At 41.4% G+C, this 25579-nt stretch overlaps 3 protein-coding genes across 3 annotated transcripts; all 3 read right to left on the minus strand.

Annotated features, from left to right (window-relative positions):
• Nucleotides 1-188: 188 nt before the first annotated feature.
• vps51 (VPS51 subunit of GARP complex) lies at nucleotides 189-6062 on the minus strand. The gene is made up of 12 exons (XM_076750327.1): nucleotides 6038-6062; nucleotides 5689-5884; nucleotides 4953-5082; nucleotides 4728-4874; nucleotides 4409-4628; nucleotides 3273-4188; nucleotides 2845-3060; nucleotides 2561-2644; nucleotides 2336-2470; nucleotides 2097-2218; nucleotides 1297-1384; nucleotides 189-1216 (listed from the first exon to the last, which is right to left on the minus strand). The coding sequence occupies exons 2-12, from the start codon at nucleotides 5866-5868 to the stop codon at nucleotides 956-958; spliced, it is 2499 nt and encodes an 832-aa protein (XP_076606442.1). The 5' UTR covers nucleotides 5869-5884; nucleotides 6038-6062; the 3' UTR covers nucleotides 189-955.
• An 858-nt stretch (nucleotides 6063-6920) lies between these two features.
• On the minus strand, nucleotides 6921-19060 carry frmd8 (FERM domain containing 8). Its single transcript, XM_076750328.1, has 11 exons — nucleotides 18876-19060; nucleotides 17625-17722; nucleotides 17322-17489; nucleotides 16738-16839; nucleotides 13779-13837; nucleotides 13433-13599; nucleotides 11440-11655; nucleotides 11217-11340; nucleotides 10967-11116; nucleotides 10073-10301; nucleotides 6921-9903 (listed from the first exon to the last, which is right to left on the minus strand). The coding sequence occupies exons 2-11, from the start codon at nucleotides 17713-17715 to the stop codon at nucleotides 9791-9793; spliced, it is 1419 nt and encodes a 472-aa protein (XP_076606443.1). The 5' UTR covers nucleotides 17716-17722; nucleotides 18876-19060; the 3' UTR covers nucleotides 6921-9790.
• A 1103-nt stretch (nucleotides 19061-20163) lies between these two features.
• On the minus strand, nucleotides 20164-24786 carry rom1a (retinal outer segment membrane protein 1a). The gene is made up of 5 exons (XM_076751358.1): nucleotides 24652-24786; nucleotides 24318-24551; nucleotides 21766-22196; nucleotides 21434-21680; nucleotides 20164-20996 (listed from the first exon to the last, which is right to left on the minus strand). Exons 2-5 carry the CDS (start codon nucleotides 24465-24467, stop codon nucleotides 20787-20789), a joined length of 1038 nt encoding a protein of 345 aa, XP_076607473.1. The 5' UTR covers nucleotides 24468-24551; nucleotides 24652-24786; the 3' UTR covers nucleotides 20164-20786.
• Between the last annotated feature and the right edge of the window lie 793 nt (nucleotides 24787-25579).

A 25579-nucleotide genomic window follows, 5' to 3' on the forward strand; every position in this document is an offset into this window, starting at 1 on the left:
GATGAATGCAGGCTTTAGTGGAGAATGGCTGTCGGATGTTGTGAAATACACCTGAATTACATCATATCTCCTTATACCTGCCGTCAACACTGAGGATACAACTGCAAGAAGTCGTGTAATTGTAATATTATCACTACTATATATATATATTTCATTTGAGTCTGGTTTTGTAAAACAGTAACACCTTTTGAGTTTCACATTCATGCACTTTTATTGTAGACACACACATTTTAATCATTCATTTAAACCATTCCGGTTTATCTGTGGACGATGTGCACAGAAAACAGACATGAGCTAACCTGAAGGCAAGAAATCGTGTTTAGTGTTAGACATGGATTACATGATCAGATGACATTCAGACTGCAGATTATTCAGCATAAAACCCCTAAAAGCATTTATTAATACATGAGATTTCCACGGAGCTTTTCTATTCAGTCATTCAGATTTTGTACGTGTTTCCTTCAAGGGGATAAAAAGTTTAGCTTGTATCATGGATAATTCAGTTTATTTCCATCTTTGAGGATAGATGAGAGGGGTTTCTAGATGTGCATGTGCACTTTTGCACATGTCTGGAATGTAACATATCTGCCCCAAATTCCCTGTCAGTCAATGACTTCTTGATGACTCTTTAGTGTTGGTTGAATTATTCATATTTTAAGGTCATAAAAGTGCTATCCCTACACTTAAAACACAAGGAAGTCCACTTTTTATGCAGGGTTTTATCATTTCTTTCACTGAGGACTGCAATCACTGGAGTTTTAGCTGACACGAGTATTGAGATAATCACACATGTCTGAGCATTTTTACAGTACAGTCAACAAATTGAACATTTATGAGTCCTTTAGTTTTGTAACATAAAGAGTCTTTAAATACGGATGCATGATTCCAGTGTAAATTGCAATTTCTGATTGTATTTGTGATATGGTGCTCAAGTATACAAGCTGTCTGTGCATCTTTAACCTCGCTCACAGATGACTTCGATCACACTCTGCTCCATCGGGGCAGGATCCAGACAGCGGTGGGCAGAGCTACCCACGATCTCATCCAGCAGGAAATGCACGAGGTTCTCATCGGAGACGAACCGCCACAGGTACATCTGCAGGTAGTGGCAGTCGACCTGGATCTGCTGCAGCCCGTAACGGCCAAAGGTACGCAGGCGGACACACTCCAGGAACGTCTTCAGACTGATTTTGATAATTCCAGTCATCACAGAGACCTGGGACAGTGGAGCGCGCGTGTGTGAGGAATGATTTTCACTGAAGACGACACCACAGCATAACAAAGACCTGCACTCACCTTGTTGAACTCCACCGAGCTGAAGATGTCAATCCTCTCAGAAAACAGCTTGTGTATGTTGCTCAGTAGATTAGTATCCATGGGAGCACTGCAGGCAGACAAAAGACAAATCACTCAAGTAAATCCACAATTAAAACAACGGCCTTATTCTTCTAATTAAAGTCAACAATATTGCTCCCCTGCAGTGGAAGTGAAAGAGGTAATACAGATGAGCTGCATGAGTCTGCTTGTATGTCTGTCACAACATCTGACCGATCCACTCTGCAGATGTTGAGCTCTCCTCGTGGGATTTTTGCCTCTCTCGGGTCCTTCTGCATGAGGTGGTGATAAAATTTTTTTGGACTGTTCCCTTTTGTTGTTACAGTCTTCTTACACTTCTTACACCACTATAGTCGCTCCGCTTTATGGAACTAACGCAGTGTAACAGTATGACATTAAAAATTATACTGATATGGTGAACGATATGATGTGGCACACCCATAGTTTCAGCCGCAAAAGACATTTACACATTGAGACTCCTTTGTTCTCAGTATCAAGAGTAAATGTATGAGAATGTTTGTACAATAGAATTAATTAGAAGAATTAATGGTGGAAATGTGTAGCTGTTAACAATGCAGCGATGGATCTTGGCTTTAGACTTAGGAATGAGCTCTAATGAGATTATTTTTCCATCTAAATTAACCATGTTACACATCAAAGGAATTACGAAAACTGTTCAAACTCATTCAACCAAACATACCCAAAACCACTAAAGGATGAACTATTGTTTCATCACTTGACCAGTCTGTTAGCTGAGTTACCTTGGAGTGTAGCTGGCAGCGTAGCGGGCTTGCTGCCTCGAGCTGCTGTAGACAGAGAAAGTCCTTTTGCTGGAGTCACTGCTGTGCGCCTTCCTCACACCTTCCTCATACAAAAGACCCACCTATGCAAGAGCACAGAGCGTTCACAAGACAGCCGACTCATACATGCTGATAGAGCTTAATGCGTGGACCCGAGGACACGATGCAGATGGTGATTTTGTGCTTATGTAAACTGTCACCTGCACATCAATGGAGGTGGTGTCCTCCACCACCCTCTTCATCACAGCACGGACATTTCGTGGCTCAATGGTGTTTACCCAGTCTCGTGTTTCCACGCTCTTTCTTAACATCTGGGAGATAATCAGGCCCTGAACCTGCACAAACAAACAAGAAAATATGCACTTTTGTGAGAAATGGTTATTTGTAGAATAAGAAAAGTAACTCAGTAAATGTTGTGAACCCACCTTTACATAGTGGTTGAGTAGTTTCTGTGCTGCCTCCCTGGCTTCTGCACATAAAGATGTGACGGGTGTTACGGGACTGTGGTGCTGAGAAAGTACAAACACAGAAGGAGACCTGTTTTTAGATGGCAGTGAAGCATTTTGAAATATGTTCACTTTAAAAAACTGGGATTAGTCATATTTCTCTGGACTGATCTGAACTTTCAACCATCTATTTGAAGGTACTCTATTTTTACAGTGTAATGTGGTGTTTTGGGCGTGCATTTACAAGGTCACAAGACATTTACCTGCACAAGGAACTGTTCATCTGTGAGAGTGAGTATGTACGAGATAGTAGAGGTTTCATAGTCCAAGCAGAGGCGGGACAGCAGCAACAGGAGGGCCGGAGGAGTCGAGCCTCCCTTGTCTCCTGCGCTCTCACAGAACTGGCGAGAAGACTGGCACACAAACTTTATGAAGCTCACCACCAGGCTCTCACGCACACCCTGGCTGCAGAATTCACCCTGCAAGGAGAAGACCGACAGAACACAGCTGTCACTCTCACAGGGGTGTCACACTTTAAAGGACTAGTTCACACCAATATGAAAACTCTTATTGAATCACTCCCTGTGTGCTCAGTAGTGCTTTTAGCTACTAGTGGAGTTTGAGCTCATATGGGGTCGAGCAGAAAACGACTTTTTTTGTGACAAACTGTTCATTTAAATAAACTATTCACCTTGAAGTACGGCTTGTTGGAGAATGTAATGTCCTTTGCTGTGAAGAGATGCACGGACGCCAGAACTGACTTAATCTGATTGAGAATAGAGGCTGAGAGGGAGGACAGCAGCTCTGGCAGGCTGGTCGGAGCATCTCTTCCTGAGGCCGGCCCCCCGAGGAGAGCTCCGCCTCCAGCCACTGAAGCGCTGGCCACAGAGAGCCGAGGCGTCGCCAGGGCCTGCCTCACGTCTGTCAAGCTGTCCATGTAGAAGCTCTGCAGGGCAGAGAGGTACTGCTTGACTCGCTCCGTTGCTGCACGGATCACAATCTCAGTCCCCTGGTTTGGCACGGCGGAGCCCGGCAGCAGTTTGGCCACGGCCTGAAGTCTGCGGTGGAAGCGGTCGAGCGCGCGGACTAAGAGGGAGTTATCCGCGACCCCTTTCTCCTCTTGAATCCTCCGCTCCACCAGGGAGAAATACCGAGCCGCCAGATCATCCACAAATGCATTCAGCTTCCCATTTGCCATCTGAGGAATATTTTTGGATGCCAGCTCACCTTTCTGAGCGTGGTTGATGAATAGTTCTTGATAGGATGTTATTACTAAACATAAGCTGCTGACGAATTCATTGCAGCCTCTGTCGATGAATTCCAGGATGTCAGTGTTTGAGGTGGGAGACGGTATAGTGCTTGTGTTCGGGGAGTTATCAGAGGGAGATCCAGCGGCTGCGGTAGATGACAAGGTGCGTGCAGAAGCATCTTTCACGGTTGAGGCGGAAGGATACGGTCTTATCTCTGCTTCCAGACCCTGGAGGTCCGACTCAAGTCGCGACCGCGCATGGCTCAGGAATTTATCACACAGCTCTTCCGCTGGCTCATCCAACTGTAGCAGCAGCTCCACACACTCTGATAAATCTTTGGCGCTTGACCCTCCATCCCTGCAAAACAACAAAACAGGTAGAAATAGATGATGGACAGGAAATGTAAAAATTAGACACAATACATTTCTCTTCAAACTACAATAAGGATTATGTACAGGCAAGCACAACATTCAAAAATACTCAATTTTAATTCTATGGTTCATAAAATCAGGGTGCACAGTTCTTTAATGTGACTCTTTAGCGTTACCCTCCTGGATGTAGGTTAGCAGATTCCCACCTGAACTTCTGTCGAAGCTCCTGTGCCAGCTTGTCCATGATGGCGTGACAGTCGTCCTGAATCCCCTTGAAGGAGGGCAGGTGGCTGTACTGCTGCAGCACACAGCGAGCACGGCGGTGGGATCTCACCGCCTGAGCGTAGGCCTGCAGCTCCAGACACTTATTTAATCGAGCGGGCAGTTCAAACAGAAACTGCAGCTTCCTCAACAGGGTGTGAACCCCTGAAATGGAGCATGGCGAGACAAAAGTGTCAAAAGCGATAACCATCATGACGCACCCCGTGACCGACTCAACAGACAAACTGCCAGCTCTGGTCTCACCTGAGAGCTTTGTAATCTGTGCATGCTGGTCCTGAAGAGTACCACTGATGCGAGCGCTGAACTCAGTGATTGCCGCCATGTTAGCAGACAGGCAATCCATTTCATCCTCCATCTTTTTAAAATCGTTCTTCATCTTTCTTATGGTGTCTGGAAAAACACGGAAAAGATGATTCACCGATCCAGAAAGGTAACAGTGACTTAACAGCGAGCGAGACGTTCCCTCACCTGTAGCAGATATGAACTTGTTGTAGTTTTCATACACCAGCGTCTGCATGTCACTATCCAAAGAGCGGATCTGCTTGACCATGCAGGTCTCCTGGTCCATCAACTCCGCAAGAGAGCACTCCCGTCTCAGCTGCATTGAGACGCAAAACAATCAATGGTCATATAAAATACAAGGTCAAATGACACGTTGTTATTCATAAAGAATCTTTCTTCATACCTGCTTTGACCAAACCAGCGTTAAATCATTATCCACTGCCAGTAAACGTACATGCATTCATTCACTGCCATTCCCCAGCAGGTTTTGCAAAGAGCAATATGTGTATAGATATAAGTTACTGTAAGTTTACTGTTGATTTCTTGTATAATGATTTATTGCATGTGGTTAAAATGCAGTGTTTAGCAGCTGAATGAGCACTGATTAATCTATGCATTGTCTGGTAATGAAAACTGAATTATATTCCCTCTAGATTTTGTGCTTCTTTAGACTTTAGATGCACCCCAGACCCTCACATGTTTTCCTTTCCTTCATTATCAATATTAGCCCCTTATCACTGAACAGCAAATGGCACTCTGGGTGTTGCTATGTGCAGTGACAGAGACAGCAACAATGAGACTTAATGAGAAACTAATTAAGTAATTAGTTAATAAATTCAGCAGCTCCAGGTAAAGTTGTTGCTGACAGCAGCGTTGATATGATACAGTGCAGAGGTCACACACAGCAGAAGTGGTCCCAAACCTTGTTGAGGAAGAGCTCGGGGTCGAAATGCGGCCCGTTGATGTCGCAGGGATCCAGGGACTCCGGCTGCTCCTCGGCCTTTCCTTCCTCGTTCAGCCCGTAGTAGAGCTTCAGCATACCGTGCACCCTTCGCCTCCTGCCCGGTCCGGAGTCGTCCGACACCGCCACGGAGTCGTCCATACTGTCCAGCGTCCAGCTGAGAAATTAATGAATAAAATGATAAATGATAAAGATAAATAAAGATGACGAGCGTCCAGCTGGCAAAGAAAGCTGACGATAACTGCCTGAAAACGTTAACTTTTTGCTCCAAAGTGACTGATATTTGTCCGTCTTAGCTATCTGGTTTTACCTAGCAGGCTTTTTAAAGTAATTAATAAGAAAATGTCATATTTTTCCACAGCACAAGCAGCTAGCTTGAAACCGATACTGTTTCCGTGTTTGTAGCCTATCCGGTGCTTCGTCGTCAAAGAGTGTGTGTAGTCAAGAGAGTTCACTATTCAAGCACGTGAGGAACGCTGTAGTTCTGCTCTGACAGTCCGGAAGTGCACTACGGCGCAGGATACAGCCGTTAACCGAACCATGAGAAGACATTTAGACCCAGTTATTAAATAAATACGGATTTTTGTCATTTTTGCAGTGTGTCAGAAATGATGCTGATCCAGTGACATGAACTAAGGGATGCACTACACTGTCAGTGCTGCCATAACAATGGTAAATGTTTTAAAGGAAGAAAAAAAAAATCAGCTACTGAAGACAGCTGAAAACTTAAGTTCTGATGATTTCTGGAATGACAGTAAAAAATCACTTACGAATTCCTGACACTAAATTGCAGCTGTTATAAAACAGTCATGTTTTTTCCTTAAAATACTCAGGCTGAAATGCTGAAGAAGAACCAACAAAAAACCACAGACACAAAAGTAAAGGGCAACAGGTTTCATCTTTGGAGAAAACAAATTTCATTTTATTGGTCAAAAATTCAAAATCTGACAGAATATATCGAATATATATCGAATCATGAACAATAATCTAAGAGTGGAATAATATCCTGTGATCTGCTTTGAGTATTGTCAAGTTATTAGTGATTATTGTGTTTATAAGTGAATTTAACCCATTTCCACAGGAGTAATCACAAAGCCACTGTCTAAATATGCACTAACATTGTTTGATCACTCACACATCCCTCACTACACCAGTGCACGTTACATTACCAATATAAAAAGTTAACACCAGAATGCTTTTTTCAACCTTTATTAAATGCACCTAGTTGAAATGTTACAGGAGGCCCAAGCAGTGAGTTGTTGCTTTCATTGTAAAACACATCTACAGTATCTGAGCAGCACACATGGCCAAATAAAGCGGTGCAGCAAAGAGGTTTGCTAAAGAACGCCTCAAAACGTGTAGATACAAAACATGCATTGCCAAATAAAAACCTAGTGGGTCAAGAAAATCACACACAAGGTAACAGTTAGTGGAAATAAGTATGGCTTCATTGCTAAGGTTGTAGGTAGTGAAGTAGTAAACACACTTTTTTAAAATATCTCCAGAGAAATGGGCCCACTTGCATTGGTTTATTAAAAAAAAGCATATCAGACATATTTTAATGAAGGCAGAAGGAACCACGATACACTGTTCACCAGCAGCCCGGTGTAGTTATCCAGTATATCAATATACTCACATCAGCAAGGAAACGTGAAATGGTCTAGTTGAAAATGTGCGAAATATATAAGAAACACAATTCAGTTTTTTTAAACCATTGCAACAACAAAAAATGTCCATTACTGGTTTCCAAGCACCAAAATATTCATTCAGATGCCAACTCAGTACAAATAAAAAGGCACTTAATGCTCCTGCAAAGTGATTACTACAGAGGATAATGCTTAAAATGACCTATGTCTTCACTTCATTCTCATGTACAAACACTGAAAAGTATAAGAAAATCAAAGTAAAAATATTCTCTCATAAAATCTAACAAACAATACAAAAACATCTGCACATGTAAAAGATTTAGAAACAGTGTATTAGTATTAATAGTGCAGTATCACATGATGTGCAGTCTGTCGGAATGCCTAATCTACAATGTGACATGCATAGTGTAAGTTAGCAACAATATACTGGACTGCTGCGGTTAGGTTACAGACTGTAGCTGACGTATAACAAGTCAAAGCATAGAAAAGTAAAAACATTCTGCAGTTTGCATGCTCAGGAGAATCGAGAAGAATACATAATTCCACCACATCTCAAATCAGGACATGTGTTCAAGTGGAAGGCAGTATTATAAAGATGTACACCTTCTTTCATGGCCGTTAGTGAGGTGAGCTTGTTTGTTAAATGTACAGCAAAGACAGAAACTGCCTGCATCAGCATTAGAGTGAAGTTCAGAGAGACACCCAGAGGACTCTGCAGAGTTAAGGTAGCGTACTGTGTTGCAGCATTGGCTTGCTTTGGTGTACAGACTGAGAGTTCAAACAGCATAGTGAAAAGTTCTTGGTCAGTTTGTCGGTGCCACATCATGTCCAGTGAAAACCACGTACGTGTCTGACAATTTGCTGAGTTTCAATTTCTCAGACTAACTGAAGCATTTAATGTTCTTTATGGGTAAAGTGAATAACCCATTAACATCCCCACAGGAGCATGTAAAATGCATTGTTACAAAGTTCAAAACAGGCATCGACATGTTGCTCCACATCTTGTAATAATAATGTCAACTGTGGTTGTGTTTGTAACCAAAACAATCATTTCAAATGGCTGACTAAAACCCCGACATGGAGGTTGTGGTCTGGATGTGTCTGAGTTGTTAATGAGTCAGTACACTGAAGCAGTTCTGAACAGCTAAAAGCAATTGTTTTACTCTCTCCTATGTTAGAAGTTGTACAATTATAGTATTGCATCGATTTTACTTTGCTAATCAGGTCTGACCAAGCAAGGAACAGTCGAGTCAGGACCTGTGCATGGATGTCACTTGTGCTGGTGCAAGTTTGGAAGATAAACATTGAATATGACATGCTTACTGGTATGGTAGGATACATTAATTGCTTAGGAAGAGAGCTTTTATTGTCTTAGTTTTAGCATCTTACTACTAACTCACTGTATGTTTTGGGTGCTTTTTGACTCCAGTTTGATTCTTTATAGGTGCAAATCAATTCATTCTCCCCAATGAGGACTTGATACAATGAATGTGTAAATTTAGCATAAAATGTCTCTTTTATCCTCTTATTTTACACACTTAGACTACATTCACACCATTTTGCTGTTACTAATAAAAAAGTCAGATGTCCCACCTGCGCTTTCTTTTCATGATAACAAGCCACAAATATTAGCAAATGTTAATCATGTCAAACTCTTAAAAGCATGTACTCACAAGAAACGTCCCCAGCACAGACAAAATGCTCCCATAGGGACTCTCCGATCAGTAACACCAACCACTAAATGTTTCTACCTCTACTTTTCTAAAGTGTCTTCACCCTTTCACGAGAACAAGGCACTGGCAGTTTGAGAAAGCAGAATAGTGTGAACACGCCCTCAGATCGTCCCCTGAAGTGTTTGTCATGCTGACTGTAAAGAGTCTGCGGTAACACTTACAGGTTTTGAGGAAGAGTTAGAATATGTTTAACGTTACATGGGGATAAACTGAGGTGTTCTTGATATTAAAGCCCCAATAAGAGTTAAAGGAAAAAGAGGTAATGCAGTGGTTATATTCAAATGAGGTTTAACATTTTTGAATAACTGCAGTATACACAGCTCTGCAGAAAGGTCAAGAAGGTCATGATATATCAGTCATCGATTGGAGTCACTGTCTAAGGAGTTCTCTAAGGCTTGCCTCAGACTTTTCAATCAATAGCCATCTAATGAGTAACCACTTCAGTTTAACCTTGGAAGCATTGCTGTCAATAGATCGGTTTGTTTTTCACATTACTGTACTCTCTTAATATACACAACTTCAAAAGATAAATATTGTCACTCACACTTCGATCCCTCGCTTGGTCCTTTGCATGTTCATATATTATCAGTGAAAAGTCTCAAGCTTGTATCAAGTCTTTAAATCTCAGTGTAAAATGTTCAGGTTTGGTCTTTGAGTGGCGTGGGGTGGAGATGACCGCAGAGTTTAACCCTGTTCCAGACTTTCTGTCACTTGCACAGCAGAGTACGTGGGCGCAGACGCCTGTCGGGTGAAGAAGGATGCGGCTCTTTTCGGCTTCAAGCGTTTGATTTCTTTTCCTGAAAGACAGCGGACAAAAACTGAAAATTACTCCGGCTGAAGTTAGTACAGGGAGATCTGCTTGTTAATCTAGAAATACGACCCTGGTTACAAAAAAGTTGGAACTCTGGAATCAGAGTTGTGTTATACTGTAAGGAGGCCAGGACTAAACGTAACCATCAAACTCACCATTGTCCACATAGCTGATAGTGTTAAGTGAATGGACCCGACTGCACACAACGCTGTTCTGCCTGTGCAGCATCCCGCGCCGTCCTCCACGTCCATTCTTGTTGCTGCCTTCTTGCCCGGCAGGCTGCTGAGACAGACTCGCCTCACCGTCCATTTCTGCCGCAGCTGCTCCTTCAGACGCAGACTTCAGCTCCACACAGAACTCGATGAAGCCGCTCATTAGCTCTGCCTGGTCGACAGGAAAAAAAAAAAAAAAAAAATACAAGTTATTAAGTCTGATTCTTAGAAGTATACATGATAAACAGCTGTACTTTACATTTTCCATGGGCCATTACGCTTGCATTAGGGCCTGCTGTGATTATGTATTACTGCCTCTACCATTATGTAACTTCTCTTCACCATCTGGTGGCTGACACAGTTCTTTTCAACCCAACAATCACTGAGTAAGCATGATATACACACGATCGCAAAGAAATTATGTGAAATCTATGAAGTTTCAACACAAATATCAAGTGTTATGCTCCGCTGAGAACAAATGGGCACAGCTGCTGCAACTGATCCTGAAGCTCTCTAAAACCCCAGGTGCAGCACGCTCTCTGGAGGCGGCTGTGTATCCTCATTTGAGGTCAGATGCACGTAACAGGACTACATCTGTCACCCTCTCCAGCGGCAAGTCGTTCTTAAACTGATGTTCAAACTACAGCAGAGATCAACCCACGACAGGTGCAACCCCAAAGCAGCCAATCAACACACTCAGCAGGTCTGAGGTAGCGACAGTGTACGTGCTGGTTGCTGACACTCACAGCATACAAATATTAATGCATGTGCAGGTGTTAAATGCGATCACATCAGGTGATTTGTAAATTGACTTTAATTTCACAAATATGTTCTTACTTGTTTTGAGTAGATCTTTAGCAACTTGTTGACAGGAGTGCCGTCTTCCTCACCATCGAACTCCAGCCACAGAATGTGAGAGTCCCCCTCCTCCTCGGGGTAACTGTGGTCCCAGGAAAGCTCATTGAAACGTAGGCCAAGCAGCACGTGCTGCAAAAAAAAAACAAAAATAACACGTTAGACAAGAGAAATCAGGATAGTTTTCTTGAAGAGAAATGAAAACTGCTTTCAGAGACAATCCAGCGCTCACCTTCTCTTTGACATCCATCACATAAACTCCCTCCAGACAGATTCCAACATTGACAACTTTGCGTTTTCCCCTTTGGAGAATCCCTTGTGCTGGTTTGTCAATCTCCCCAAGGAAGAAAGCACACCTGTTTGTACAGTTAAAGTAAAAGAGAGGTATGTAAATGAATTAAGGTAAACTGAACTTTTGTGGACAAATATAAAGTAGAAATTACACAAATTCTTACCCATAATAAGGCAGAGAGTGACATGTGCTGAGGTACTGGTGTAGGAGCTGTGTGGGCTCAGGAGAGTTTCCAGCAGATGTGCTGATCTTTCTGTACGCCTCCAAAAGGTTCTGCTCCAGCCCTGCCTGACGGCTCGACTTCCCTCTCAGAGTAGAGAGCAAACCTCCACTCCCCATGGCAACATGCGCAGGCAGAAAAGAGGACAGCTTCTTCTCTCTGTGGAAGGCAGACGAGACAAGTTTGTGTTATGCATTTAGAGCATTTTATCTGAGTTCAAGTTTGGCCTTGAGATTCTATTCAGTTCATGACTCTTTTGTAAACATTTACTGTTGACACCATCTACTCTCTTGTTCTATTGTACTGTGCAGTTTGAATTGCAATACATTTCCCCTGAAACCCTCTGTTTTCTTCATTGTTGCAGGTGTAACAGAACTCAATGCTCCTGATTCTTTCCTTTCTCAACAGCTCAAATGACAGATTTTTTTTTCTTTCATGCTCATCCCATTTAAGTGGATTTTTGACCACCTCTCTTCAACTACTACCACTCATGAGGTAAAAAAAAAAATCTCCTTATGTCAAGTGATCTCTGGACTTTTGGGATGAAGCCCAAAAAATCACTTTGTTGTGATCAGCGCAGACCTTGAATTGTCTGTTGTGGCTTAACAATCATTGAACACCACCTAAAGAAAGACTTTTTTACCGTATGAAGCTGTAAAACAGTTAAGGGGAAGTAGACACAACAGACACAAACCACAGACACAAACTAAGACATTATTTCAACACGAAGCAAACAAATATGAGACTTCCTCATAAATGTATAAGCATATATTTAATAGCAGGTAGGCAACCTGAAACGTGTGCTGTGAGTACCTAAAGTAAGAGCAGTGACTACACTCCTTCAGTATTGCAGCGTTACATGTGCAGTGTTATACAAGTCCTGTCAAGTATCTATAATTCTCAGGCCTTTAATCACAATCAAGTCTCAAAGGCTTTGCAAGGAGAAAAGACATTTTCCCATGATCACCGAAATCCAATCAAAGTGTCACTTTATGCATTCTTGCACTTGGCTCTCACAAACCAACAAGCATTTGAAAAACACTGCTGCGGCACAATATGAGTGTTATCAACATTTAAAAAAAAATCAAACAAAAGAGGCACTGTTGACCTTTTTCACAATGCCTGTGGATTTTCATCAAATTACAGCGTGTGGTTGCTGATTGTGAAGTGCTTGAAGCTGCTCAATCTACCAGCTGCCCTTTGGAATATGTGGGTTGAGGAAACAGAGTTTGGTTGTGCTTTTCTTTTTCTTTGTGACATTTTTTTCTGGTGCATTAAGCTGAAACCGGGCGTCACTCTCACTTTGACAAAACGAACAGCAGGGGCCATTACATATTCCTTGATTTTCTAAAATGGCAAAGTAAAACTAACTCAACTGTGAACTTCACAAAATGTTCATTTAAGCAAGTGCTGGAGTTAAAGAACAGGAAGTCAAGCAGGATCATGTGCTGACGAAAAATGTGATGTAGTGTTGATTATCTTACCAGAAAATGGCACACAATGACCCACTTTCAAACTAACATGTACGTATGTATGTGTGTGCTGATACAGTTACAACACAGTTAATAATATAATAAATGAATTTCTGTTCTTCACTGTCTGTTAGAAATGATACTATTTTTTCCTTTTTCCTCCTAATACCAGAACTTTGTGCTTCTACACTTCAGTTTTTCTCGGATTAAACAAGCGAAATAAAACATGTTATATCTTGTAATATAACTTGATATAAGATGTTACATCGTGCAAGCTCCGGAGGTGCTGGTAGGCAGACTCTATTACAGAGCCAGGCTAGCTGTTTCCCCCTGAACCCAGTCTTTAGACTAAGCTGAGCTAACCATCTCCTACCTGCAGTGGTACTGATCTTTTCATGAAAAGCATTTAAAACCCACATCTGGAATTGGTGTGAACATGTATTTAACCAACCTTTCTAACTTACCTTATAGTAGTGGTAAATTGTTGGCCATCAAGTTCAGTTCCATCTTCAAGAGCGAGAGACAAGGCTCCGAGACCCGCCCAGTGTTCGGGATCGCAGGGGTATCTACCTGTGAGAATGTTGCTCCTGGCCTCCTCGTACAGGAGCCTCAGCACGGCCTCATCGTCTATCTGCTCAGGAGTGAGGCAATGGCACGAATTATTATTATTTCAGACAACCAAAAATCTCCATTAAAAACCACTCCCCACTTTCTGCATCATTTGGACACAATGACGATTAACAATGTCTTCATAATTCACTCATGTCTGACATAAATGAATGCTCTTGCAGAGAAGTAGGTAAATAGTACCTGCAGCTCCTTAGATTTAGGATAAAACACGTTCCGACGGAACTGGAGATAAGGTTCATCTGTGGAAAAAACGGAGGACAGTAACATGTTAGGGTGGGGCAACCATCTGTATTCAGTGTGTCTAATTGTTACTGAGTGAGAACACTGTGATAGATGTGGGGGTATCTACCACTCAAGCCCCCTCTAACCCATTCTGCTCCAACTCATGGTCTTGTAATGAGGATGTTCCATCTACATGGCATCTATGTGACTATGCAATACTGGTGCTTGATGAAATTTTCATTTCATAGTGGTAAACTGTCACTGTGCTGTTCTTTTTTTTTCTTTTTGGCAGTGGACTTTGCAGCAGTGTCATCAGTTCTTCTAAAAGGATCCGACATGCCACAAACAAAGTGTGGGCTGTTCTACTTTCACTGCAATGACAAATAACACCAGACTTTGAGTCAGAGCCTGACACCTCATTTACAACTTATTAAAAGTGTGTTCCAATTTACCAGAAGTCCATTATGGCTAACCGTTCTGACAGAGAAGCAATCAATAGCTGACCAACATTTCTACATAAATTCTAACTTTGTGTCATTTCAGTTGTCTTTTCCCAGTGAACTTAGCAGGAAGTTGTAAGCTTGACCCCATTCATCAGGTACATTGGATTTTCCTTTATCAATACTAGACTAGAGTGAACTGTATAACCTACTGTAGCACATTGCACCATGAGAGTGGACGTAATCCTTGATGATAATGTCAAAAGGAGCCGCAGGTGTGCATCGTAATTTCTCACAATCACAACATGTGATCATAAATAATTACGATCATACTTGTAAGGCTTTACAACTGTTGTTATATGACATCATAACATTATAAAGGTTGGACACATCCCTAATAATGCATTATGCATGCATTTGAATGGCTGATGGATCTATAATTCTTTATAGAAAGGAGATTCATCTCACCTGCAACACACATAGGATAGGTCAATATTTCATTAGTGGTCTTCATATGAAATTCATAAAAAATAAATAATAAATAAAATGGTTAAAAATGCCCATCATGGTTCTCTGAAGCCTGAGATGACGCATTGAAATTACTTGTTAAGTCCGACCATCTGTCTAGAATGCAAGACATTCAATTCAACAGTACATAAGACAAAGAAATGAGCAAATCTTCACATTTACGAAGATAGAAATAGGCCACTTTGGGATTTTTGCTTGTAAAATTACTCAAACAATTCAAACAAAATAGTTGCCAAATAATATTCTCCAATCAACTAATCAATTTCTGGACTAAGGGTTTCAACTCTACATAGATTAACCAAGTATTAAAATTAAAAAAGAAAAAGAACTGCTGGTCAGGCAACAGTAATAATGTTGTGGTGAGCTCTGTATGAAAAGCTTCTTCTCTCTCTCTTTTTTTTTAATGTACAATGTAAGCATTGTACATTTCAGCTTTTTTTGGAAAGGACTTATCAGCATATCGTAGTCACTGTTAAACAATGAACACCCTAAAAGAGCTTCAAAATAATATTTGTATGATGTGAAAGATGTAAGAGCAAAAATGTCTCAAGAGCCACCAAGATCTACTTTCTAGTATACAAACATCTCATTTTGTCAAAACTAATGTGACAACTGTTCAGTTCTATTAGTTTGCAAGGAAATATTCACTAAAATGCTGCAACTGTATTTCGTCTCTCTTTCTCTGAGTGATCTTGTTTCCAGCCTTCACTTTGCTTGTTCAGCCACAGGTGATTATCGCTTATCATGCCAACTGCTTCCTTTTCCTTTTACTTCTTCCAAACAAACCTGACAGCACTTTTACCTTTATTTACCCTGTCCCTGAGAAAGCTACAACACTCCAACAAGTTTTAAGTAAGTTATAAAGCCACAGGGAGCAGCTGCAGAGAGCTGGCTGTGCTTGGCATACAAACACACACCTGTTAAGAAACCAGTTTAAGGCAGGAAATCAGCCCATGGGTGGACGATATGGCCAAAATCTTCTAGCTCAGTATTTTATACATCACAATATAGTTGGCCAATATAATTGTTGAGTAAATTCAACTAAGAAACTGTTTAAAATAACTATATTGTCCAAAGGTGTCTCCTCCTCCTCGTCGTTTTCTTGTCACTGACACATCCTCTGCGGCAGAGCATCACCGCCACCAACTATCGCTGGTGGTAAGCAGTCCTGATTTGCTGGCTGAATTATGTTTTCTTGCGAGGCAGCTGGATCATAAAGATCATGAGGGAATCCAGGCCTGATTTGCTACATACCCTGCTCTGAATATATAGTGGAGTCACCACGGTGGAATTTGTATTTGCTAAATCTCTACCAGCAGACACATTTCACATATCACCCAATCGTAAATACCCTAAAACTGCATTTACATGCAGCTAGTAAGTAATCACATTTCTCCCTTACATAATACCATATTTCTGAGCCAAAGGCAGAATACAGTAATTTATGTGTTTTAGTGGATATAGTTTATTATGGTGCAGACTGAAGAGGGTGAAGCTTTTTGTCAGAGTTTTTAAATTGGGGGCAAACTGAGAGGACTATAGAGCTTTTCTTTATCTAATCATGAACAAATATTACAAATAATCTGTTCTGCGGTGGAAACCGGCAGACAGACTACTTCACTTTAGTTTCATTTTTAGTCTGACTCTGGAGTTCTAGGACATCGGTAATGATCTTTCCTTTCAATGCTTTGTACTGCTATTGCTGCCCCCTTGTCCTGAGTCTTTGTCAGGCACAAGTGCTCTTGTAATAACAGTTAGAAACCAAGTTAAGTGGATACGTGGGCAGGAAATAATGTTTCTCCAGCATAAGCCCTGCTTTATAAACCAACTCCTCTAATCCTTACATTGATTGAACAAAGCAAGTTTCTAGGCAACTTCCTTAAAAAAGTGCTTACTGCAGAAACTTGACATAACTGCAGTTTACTAAAGGTATGTAAACACACTCTCACCTTGTGAAATGTCTTCCTCTGAGGCCTCAGTGAAGCGATACAGCAAGTCCTGCCACTGCCGACACAGTTTGTATGGTTGATGCCTTGCCTTTAACTGCAAATCTGAGGAGTAATGAGGAGGTAAATGTTAGTCAGTGAGATGTGTCTGTTTTCCTGCTCTAAATCTTGTTTCTGTGATACTTACATCAAAGTAAGGTACAAACAAGAGTAATATGGCCATTTCAAAGGCAAATCAACAAAGCAACAGCGACTGATTTTCTGTGACTGACCTGATTTTAAAACTAAACTATTCCAGCTGTTGAATACATGAATTATGAACATACTGTACAGAGCCTCCTTGTCCTAATTCAAGTAGTACAGTACTGCATAAAGGCATCATTTATCCTTGTTCAGGCAACCAGACACATATCCTGCCTGACATCTTGCCAAAAATATCACGTATTATGTAATATTTTGTAGCCAGACTCTGGTGTTTTTTAAGACAGAGGCATCCATATCCACATGCGCATGCTCCTATCATAGCTCTCCCAGATGGTGAGTCACAGCATTTATGAGGGCAAAAGGTGTTGGGAAATAGTTCTTACCAAGCAGTGGAGAGCAAAGCCAGAAGGCAAAAGCATCCTGGGCCAACTCAGGAATATGTAGAGCCTCTCGAACGCTGCGGCCCAACTCCTGCACACTGACGCTACCAAGCCCTTCTACTGATAAGTGCACTGCGCTCTCACCAAACAGGTATATAAGCACATCTTGGGCTGCAAACAAACACAAATAAACAAAATGAAACAAACAACTGAAAAAATACAAATACAACTAAGACAAAGAGAAACAACACGACAAAACAGCGAGTTTATCCTGCTTGAGTTGCTTTAATATCTGCTGTACTGTACCACGGGAAAGTGTTGCTGAGGAAGCAACGCTGCCTCTTTGTGAGTGATCATCTGATGAATCTGGAGGAAAACTGCAGTCATCTCCTTCCATTTCTAATCTGAAGATCAAGTACCAAAAACAAAGTCAGTATGTAGAGTAATATGACACGTACATTACAACATATTTTAGAAACAGCCAAAGAAAAGTCTCAGGTGTGTTTTTCAGGTGTGTGACTGTAAGGTTAAGTATGAGATGCACAAACACCAACAGCATGTCTGCGTCTCCCTCCTACCTAAGCCTGCCATGCAGAATGCATCAGCCATGCTTCCTAAGATCAACTGTCTGATGTGGGACCTGGAGGGACTCCTCTGATCTACATGGATGATGGGATGCGACACCTACAAAAATGTGTTGTTGTTTTTTTTTAATCAACACAGAACTTCATGTTTTCTTAAATCCAAGTTACTTCTGTACAACTGGCCGACCAGTGTGGTCTGTAAAGGGGTGTATGTGTATGCGGTGCTCATCATAACATCAGTCTCACACACCTTGAAATAAAGACCTAGTAACTGCCTCAGAGATGATCAGACAGGTGTTGGCCATATTAGTATCCTCACTGACATATGCCACTTCATCCACATGGTTCAATAAACAAGTAATCGGGCTAATTTAGCCCACGTCTCAATATGCACCAGCACCACCATGTGGTATCAGACCGGAAAGGAGCCCGTACAATTAGAACATCCCAGTCGACTGCTGTTGACCTCACTCTGCTGAAGAAGAGTTATCGTTTGGACCCAACATGTCACTGTCATTCAGCCCTGTTTACATGGTATTGACAGGGCTTTGAATATTGATGGCCTAAACACAGAGAGGAAGTCAATACAGGGACCATAACGGCAATGTCGCGAGGCCTGTGGGACAGGGGCTAGCTTGCCAAGTTTAACTGGGTTGTCCTACAGCGTTACAGGCACAAACAAACCCAAACAATGGAGGAAATATCCCAGGGAACTATTCAACGCCACTAAATTCAATTTGACTAACTTAGCTAAAAGACAAGGGAAGCGGCCATGCAAGCTATTGACGTATTGAGTTTGTCACTAAACGTTATTGCGATACCTTAACATATAAGATAATACATGTCCAGTCATCAGTTGACAACGAATTTGCCTCCTACGTGGTTAGTTAACTACCTTTTGGTTTTTTGCCCAACAGTCTGACATGCTGTTAATAGCAAGTGAAGGAACAAAATGTTTCTGTTGACCACCTACCTGCCAGTTGTGGTAATTTTCCCTCCACTTGCAGCTAGCGTTAATACTCTGTATGAGATCCTGCTAATTTTATAAATACTGGAGCTAAATACATTAGCTTTCCAAAGATTGACTGTTATTCCCTTGGCTACGGCTAGCCAGTTGTCTAAAACTAGCTTTCCGGGCAGCTGCAACAGTTAGAGTGTGTGACTGTAAAATGATTCGCTCATTTTGAACCACTCTTTACTGGGCGTGACAGCTACGCTAGAAGATTTGAAACGCCACTTGAAATGGGGAATTCATGAAGGGGCTAGCCATTAAAATAGCCAAGAGTAAATAATCGACAGTGTTCGTGGTGGGGTCATTTAAAAATACATTGACTGACAGACTGCCAACTGTATGTAGTACACGTTTGCACGGAATGGGTTCAAAAAGGTCTGATCCTGAGACTGAGTCAGACTGATTCGAATAGCCGAGACAGCGTTACGTCATGTCACATGACCAAAACGTCATCATTTCTGTAACTACTCTGGCAGCAAATTAATTATATTTATCCGCTCTCGGTTGTTGCTGATACAGGAAACTCTTTACCGAAACACTAGTTAGCAGCTAAAGTTAAACCATACTTTACATTACAGTACGGTGGAATAACAAAATGTTCAAAAGTATACATTTATTACACTGTAATACTGTAATACCCTTTAGTCCATTGAGTCATGTATCAAATGTGTGGCAACATTCGTCTTTTATCCTCCAGGTGGACAGACATACCATATGAAAATAAACATCATAACTCGAATACAATCAGTCACAGTTAAATGCAAAGGTTGCTGTTAACTTCATCATCTCCTCTCTATGCCTCTCTGACAAATTCTCAACAAAAACTGCACATTTACCCTCACAAAAGCAATATTTGATTTGCTCTGACTCACAGTGGGTTTGACATTGCTCAATTCGTGTCTATATGTCAATCAACAGGTTTATAACCTGCCATCGTATGCAAATATTACATAATGACCAAATCTGACACATTAGTTTGACCAGAAACAAATATGCTGGAAATGTTGGACATCTAGTGGTGAGCATAAACAGTACACCCTTAAAAAAGCCAAGATAAAGCGTAACTAGCCACATATAGTTATAAACCAAAGAATCAAGATACTTTCCACTATTATTATAACATTTGCATTACTGAGATGTACAGATGGTGATTCTCGATGCACATATGTTCAATTCTAGGTCGACATAGGAGTGTTCCTGGTTTTGAGTCCGAAAGCCTAACCCAAGAAAATCAGTCAAGACACAGTCATGTTTTTAAAAGGATCTTTAATAAAGCTATTCACATGGGTTGACGTTACAAATAGATCCCGAAGATGAACCAATTATTTGTTTCTGCTGAAGTGTTGGATAATTCTCTTTTTTGTTTAATGAACTGGCCAGGGACTTGGGTAAAGAACACAAACTCTTCACACTGTATCTGCATTTGAAAAGTTCTCATTATTATCATTTTGTCAGTATTTAGATTTTAATAAGCAAACAAAGCCTTGGCAGAGTTCACTCTGCATCCACCTGACGCAGGTGTCTAACTGCAAGGGCAGCAGGTTGAGTATTAACAAATGGGATTAAAAGCTTTAACGAAGATGTCAGACCAGAGGACACACTTGATGGCTTTCACTGCATTACTGATATCGATTAATCAATCTTCATAATCCTATTCCTTTCACTGACAGGGAGAAGATAGAATTGGAATGTTAAAGTAAAGTCAGATAGAAAACATTTACTTTACCCATGATAGTCATCATGATACACACAATAAAAAAATACTATCCCTAAATCTGTGAAATTCATTGAAATTTGTTATTACATTCTGATTTTTCATTAGTTGCCCTCTCTGTGTAAAAAACATTTACATGTGTGTACATCGTTTGTGGTTTAGGTGGTAGCTGGGGCAGCAGCTGGGGTGCCTTCTTCCACCTGGTTTGTAAGCAGGAGGAACTTCAGCACAGGGTCGAGATATTCCTTGATGGTCTCTTGCACTCCTTTCTCCAGCAAGTACCCTTCTGTCTCAATCTCTGTGTTTTCCTTCCCTGCCACCGCCTCCATGGAGGTCTGCAGGAACCTCAGGCTCACCAGCACGGAGCCCTGGGAAGGAGGAAAAATTGGGGAGCAAGTTAGTTGTAAAGCAGATTCTACTGGAGAGCATCATCAAGGCTTCACATAGACTGCCAAACAGAAGCAGTGATTAATGGCTATTGTAAAAATTGTGCACATCTGACCCAAGAAATGAATGAGGATTAATCGATGTTCACTCTCAATCATGTCAGGATTCTCCTTAATGATGCAAGAATAGCTTTTCTTAAGTTTGCATCAAGCCCGTGCGTGCTACAGAATGGTGGGATATTGTGGCACAGTGTTCCATGTGCTTGGAAAGACAAATCACAATATTTAGTGTCATTTTATAACACTTTGGCAGCTGTATCCTAAAAAGCCAATGTTATGCTTTGACCATCCTGCAAATTAAAAGCTCACCTTAACACCACCAGGTTCCTGAAATTACTGCAATTCTTCTAATAGTATACCTGTAAGAGGAAGACAGACAGTACTCCAGCCCCAATGGTGTTCATCAGGCCCATGTAGTAGTGGACCAGGGCCTCCCTGCAGCCTAGGAGGTAGATGTTGAGCTCCTCGGTTTGATATTCATAGTTGTAGTGAGCTGAGTTGTTGGTGAGCTGATACTGAATGCATGGCCGTGGAGAGCTGGGGTTGCAGCAACTGAACGGGACTCCATCTACCAAGTAACGGCCATCCACGTTGCTCTTGATCCGGCTAGGAAACAAGTGAAACATATGTTTAAGATTACTCGCATATTGGTTTTTGAGCGTTCATCTGTACTGATCAGACGTCAACTTACTCTTTCACATCCTTGGAGCTGAAATCAAGGTAGCGGTTGCTGATCCACTGGACCTCAAACCAGTCCCTGAAGTCATTGTTTCCACAGCACTGAAACTCCATCTGCAAGCGATCGATGTTCTGTTTCTGGAAGCAGCGGCCTGGGGTGTCTGTGTCCTTGTAGAAGCGGATGCCGTTCCTCAGGCCAGCCTTCAGAGAAGACTCAAGACTGCCCTTCATTGCATAGCTCATGATGACAGCTAGCAACATGAGGACAGTGAAGAAACAAGAGACAGCGAAATAGGGCTTCAAGAAGGTTTTCCAGCGAGGAAATCGCCCGGCATCCAGAGCATCCTGACAGATCTTTGAAGCAAAGTAGTTGATACCCAAGGAGGCCAGACCAACAATCATGAGGGTATTGGGCACAATATGGATGTCTGAGTTATCCATTACCTGTAAGTAAGTCACACAATAATATAATCAATATATATTCTACCAATAAAAAAAGCAGCATGTTTATCCAACAGAAACTATCTGTTGCTGATAAGGAGAAAAACATCCAGACCTGGTTTTAGCCTAATTCAGTCTGACTTCACAGTCTTGAGATTAAAGTTCAGTTCAGTAGGTTTGAGCAATGCTTGACCTCACAACGTGTTGGTGTGAAACCTCAAGGATTCATCAGTCAAAGCATTCAAAGATTCTAGAGTCCAGCCTTTATCTGTAAAGGGGACATCTCCTGAATATCCCTCTTTACTTCTTACTTATTTAGAAATCTCTACATGGAGCTGGCCCTAAATATATGACTCATGTGCTTGAGCAGCAAAGCCCTGTGAGATCTCATAGATCACTGGGGAGTGGACTGTTAGTGGTGCTCAGGGAAAAATCTAAACATGGAGAAGTGACTTCTATGCATCTATGCAGCACTGGACCCAAGTGCCTGATGGTCTTGAGAATGCCACAAACATTGCAGCTTTTAAATCCATAAACCTTTTTGTTCCTGAAGACCTTAAACTTAAACTTTTACAAACCCAAGGCCTTATTATACTTGTGTTATCATTATTATCATTATTATTGTAAATCTTGATATGCAATTGTGTGTACCTTTTTATTCTTTTCACATATTTGTTCGTGTTATTTTTAGATAGATTTGCATTGTGTTGTTTTAACTTCTCTGTACAGAACCTTGAATCTACCACTATGGCAAAAACATTCTTCATGGATAAAACTGCCTTCCCTTGCCTAAATGCATGTATAATGACTTTAATCATCAGCATTAAAGTCAATCACACCATTATTCAGAATTTAGAGCATCTCAGTTTAATCAGTCTACTGAGCTGCTCACTTCAAGCCATTGAGGCTCGACTGTGTTACTCAAGGACACCTAACCGCAGCTGCTGAGGAGGGCTAGCACACATGTTATTCAGTCACTCAGTGCAGATTTTGCCAGCAGGATTCATACCCACACTGTTCAAAAACATGTTTCTCTCGTGACAAGCAAGTGCATTAACCAAATGATATGAAAAACACAGTTATGATCTGTCCTCTATTCAATGTAGTATTGCCCAGTGAGGTTCTAGATAGAGGTTATTGAGTGCATGAGTCTTTGGTAAAGTAGCACATTCCCCTAGTTTATGCAGAGGGAAATTCTCATATAAAGTGACTTACAAAGTGCTTGATTTTAGTGAAAATGGAAAATCAGCTCCAAACTATGCAGGTTTATTAATAACACAAAGTTGTGATGATCACAACAAGGATTAGAATGATTAAGACTGACAGAGCCTGGTTTATGAAATGATGAGTAATCATTCAAAGTGGGTCACAGGTGTATCAACCTCTTCTCAGTCTCTAGTTAACAGGGAAATCTATTTGATGGTATCAGAGTTTATTTATCCTTTCAAGACACTCATGTCCCTTTTTCATGTTTTTTCCCAATAAGTTTGCACCAACAGTTGGGGCGCCCCAGTAGGCCACCTGGTCCAGCGTGTTCCCCATGTACAGAGGCTGAGTCCTCAGCAGCAGTCTGGGCTTGATTTCAGCCTAGTGCCCCCTGCTGTATGTCCTCCCCTCCATCTCCCCCTCTCACCAGCTCCCTACAAGTCTTCTGTCTAATTAAGGCTAAAAAGCCCCCCCCCCCCCCAAAAAAAAGAAAAAGATAATGCCAACAGTTTAAGAGTTAGACAAGCACAGATGGCATCTTTCAGGTGTTGGTCTTCTTCATCTACATCAGTACATTAGTGTACAATCAACTGTATCACCTTACAACTTCCAAATATGCTAATATGTCCATCAGTGTACATACTGTATTTACTGTGTGTGTGTGTGAGTACACTCAGACCAAAGGCAACTAGACATATTGATTTTCTTCCCAGCATGACCACAGTTGGACAGTGTATAGTTACACTGAGAAACACCATCATTGGATTTTGTAATTAAACTGTAAGTAACTACATCAATGATTGTTGTAATTTGATGGTAGGTTAAATGTAAAATAAATAAATAAAATGAGCTTAAAAAAAAAAAAAGCTTTGGAATTACAAAGCTTCAGTGTTCCAACATGTAAAATTTGTAAAGTACCTCTGCCCTCCTGAGGAGCTCTGTCTTTAGGATGCACCCCAGGCTGAAGGTCATAGCTCCGGCCACCGTGGCACTCCAGGAGAGGAGCCACAGTCCCTGGGCTAGCTTCACCCTTTTCTCAAAAGGGAACTTCATCTTCATCACCACCATGGTTGCAGCGAGGGAGTCCGAGCCTTACCGGGGGAATAGGGGAAGGAGAACGACGAGGCAACGAGGGACGATGCTGTGTTCTGTCTGCGAGGAGGAAGGAGAAGTGAGAGTGCAAAATTAGTGCAAAATCCTTACAGAATAAAGTTTTAGAGCGTCACATCTGAAGTGCTGCATCAAAGTTCACCTTATTTTTCTCCCCAAAAAGTGCTGAAAAAAGTTCAGATATCTCCAGCGACCACTATGTACCATCCAGTGTGCCACACAGTGGATTTGGCACACTGGATTTGGTAAACCTGGAGGCTGGGAGCGTCTTACCATTAATGCTTACCTATCCTATTAAACTGCTCTGTGAATCCAGGCCATTGTCTGCTCAGCACCCATCGCTCATACAGAGGGAGATGGATGACAAAAATTGAACCTGACAGGGAGATGGACATTGTGATGAGGCATTAGCTGCGTAACACTTATCCTCACAACACAACTTCAAGTGCGCATATGAACTTGAATACATTTGAGATTAAAAGAAACTTGAGACAAAAATTTGATATGTACAAAATCCAGATAAATACTTTTGAAATAAATATTTGATTAGAATACTTTATTTTCAAACCTTAATCTATTTCCCATTTCTGCTAATTATGTGTGAATTTTAAAAGGAAGAGATGAAAATAAACAAGACAGCAGGAAAATGCTCTTGTCATCATCCAGAAACTGGTACCTTTTCTGAATGCAAACCACAACCATGTACAGGATCCATCATTTCATATTTGCCCTGCTTATCCAGGTCAGGGTCACAGCAGGGCAGCTTCCTTTAGCCTCCACCACACTATGAGGCCAGCTGGGAGATGTAGTTCATGTCCTGTATCTGACCCAGAGTCAGAACTAAAGGTTCTGAGTAAGTGCCAAAGCGACACAGTGAGCGTGCTATTGCATGAATTAAACTTGTACAATATTTAATACAGTTCATACACAAACAACACAAAGATTAGCTGTCACACCTCCTCTACTCTAGTGCTCGAGTCCACTGGGGTTGTGTGCTCAGTACACTCCTGTTAACATTGTACACCCATGACTGTGACCCTTAGACATGGAGGAAACTCTGTGGTGTAGTT

Source organism: Chaetodon auriga, chromosome 15 (genome assembly GCF_051107435.1).
Source record: "Chaetodon auriga isolate fChaAug3 chromosome 15, fChaAug3.hap1, whole genome shotgun sequence".
Taxonomy (NCBI): Eukaryota; Metazoa; Chordata; class Actinopteri; order Chaetodontiformes; family Chaetodontidae; genus Chaetodon; species Chaetodon auriga.

Bases quoted from the DNA above. Each gene is read 5' to 3' on its own strand.
- vps51 (XM_076750327.1), bottom strand. From the start codon at position 5,868: ATGGACGACTCCGTGGCGGTGTCGGACGACTCCGGACCGGGCAGGAGG. The intron at 4,875-4,952 runs GTGAGGGAACGT...GTGTTTTTCCAG, and splicing joins CAAGTTCATATCTGCTACAG to ACACCATAAGAAAGATGAAG. The intron at 1,385-2,096 runs GTAACTCAGCTA...GTCTGCCTGCAG, and splicing joins GCTGCCAGCTACACTCCAAG to TGCTCCCATGGATACTAATC.
- frmd8 (XM_076750328.1), bottom strand. From the start codon at position 17,715: ATGGAAGGAGATGACTGCAGTTTTCCTCCAGATTCATCAGATGATCAC. The intron at 17,490-17,624 runs GTACAGTACAGC...GTTTGTTTGCAG, and splicing joins CTCAGCAACACTTTCCCGTG to CCCAAGATGTGCTTATATAC. The intron at 11,656-13,432 runs GTAAGTTAGAAA...TGCCTTCCACAG, and splicing joins CAATTTACCACTACTATAAG to AGAGAAGAAGCTGTCCTCTT.
- rom1a (XM_076751358.1), bottom strand. From the start codon at position 24,467: ATGGTGGTGATGAAGATGAAGTTCCCTTTTGAGAAAAGGGTGAAGCTA. The intron at 21,681-21,765 runs GTAAGTTGACGT...CTTGTTTCCTAG, and splicing joins AGCTCCAAGGATGTGAAAGA to CCGGATCAAGAGCAACGTGG. The intron at 20,997-21,433 runs GTATACTATTAG...CCTCCTTCCCAG, and splicing joins TGTCTGTCTTCCTCTTACAG to GGCTCCGTGCTGGTGAGCCT.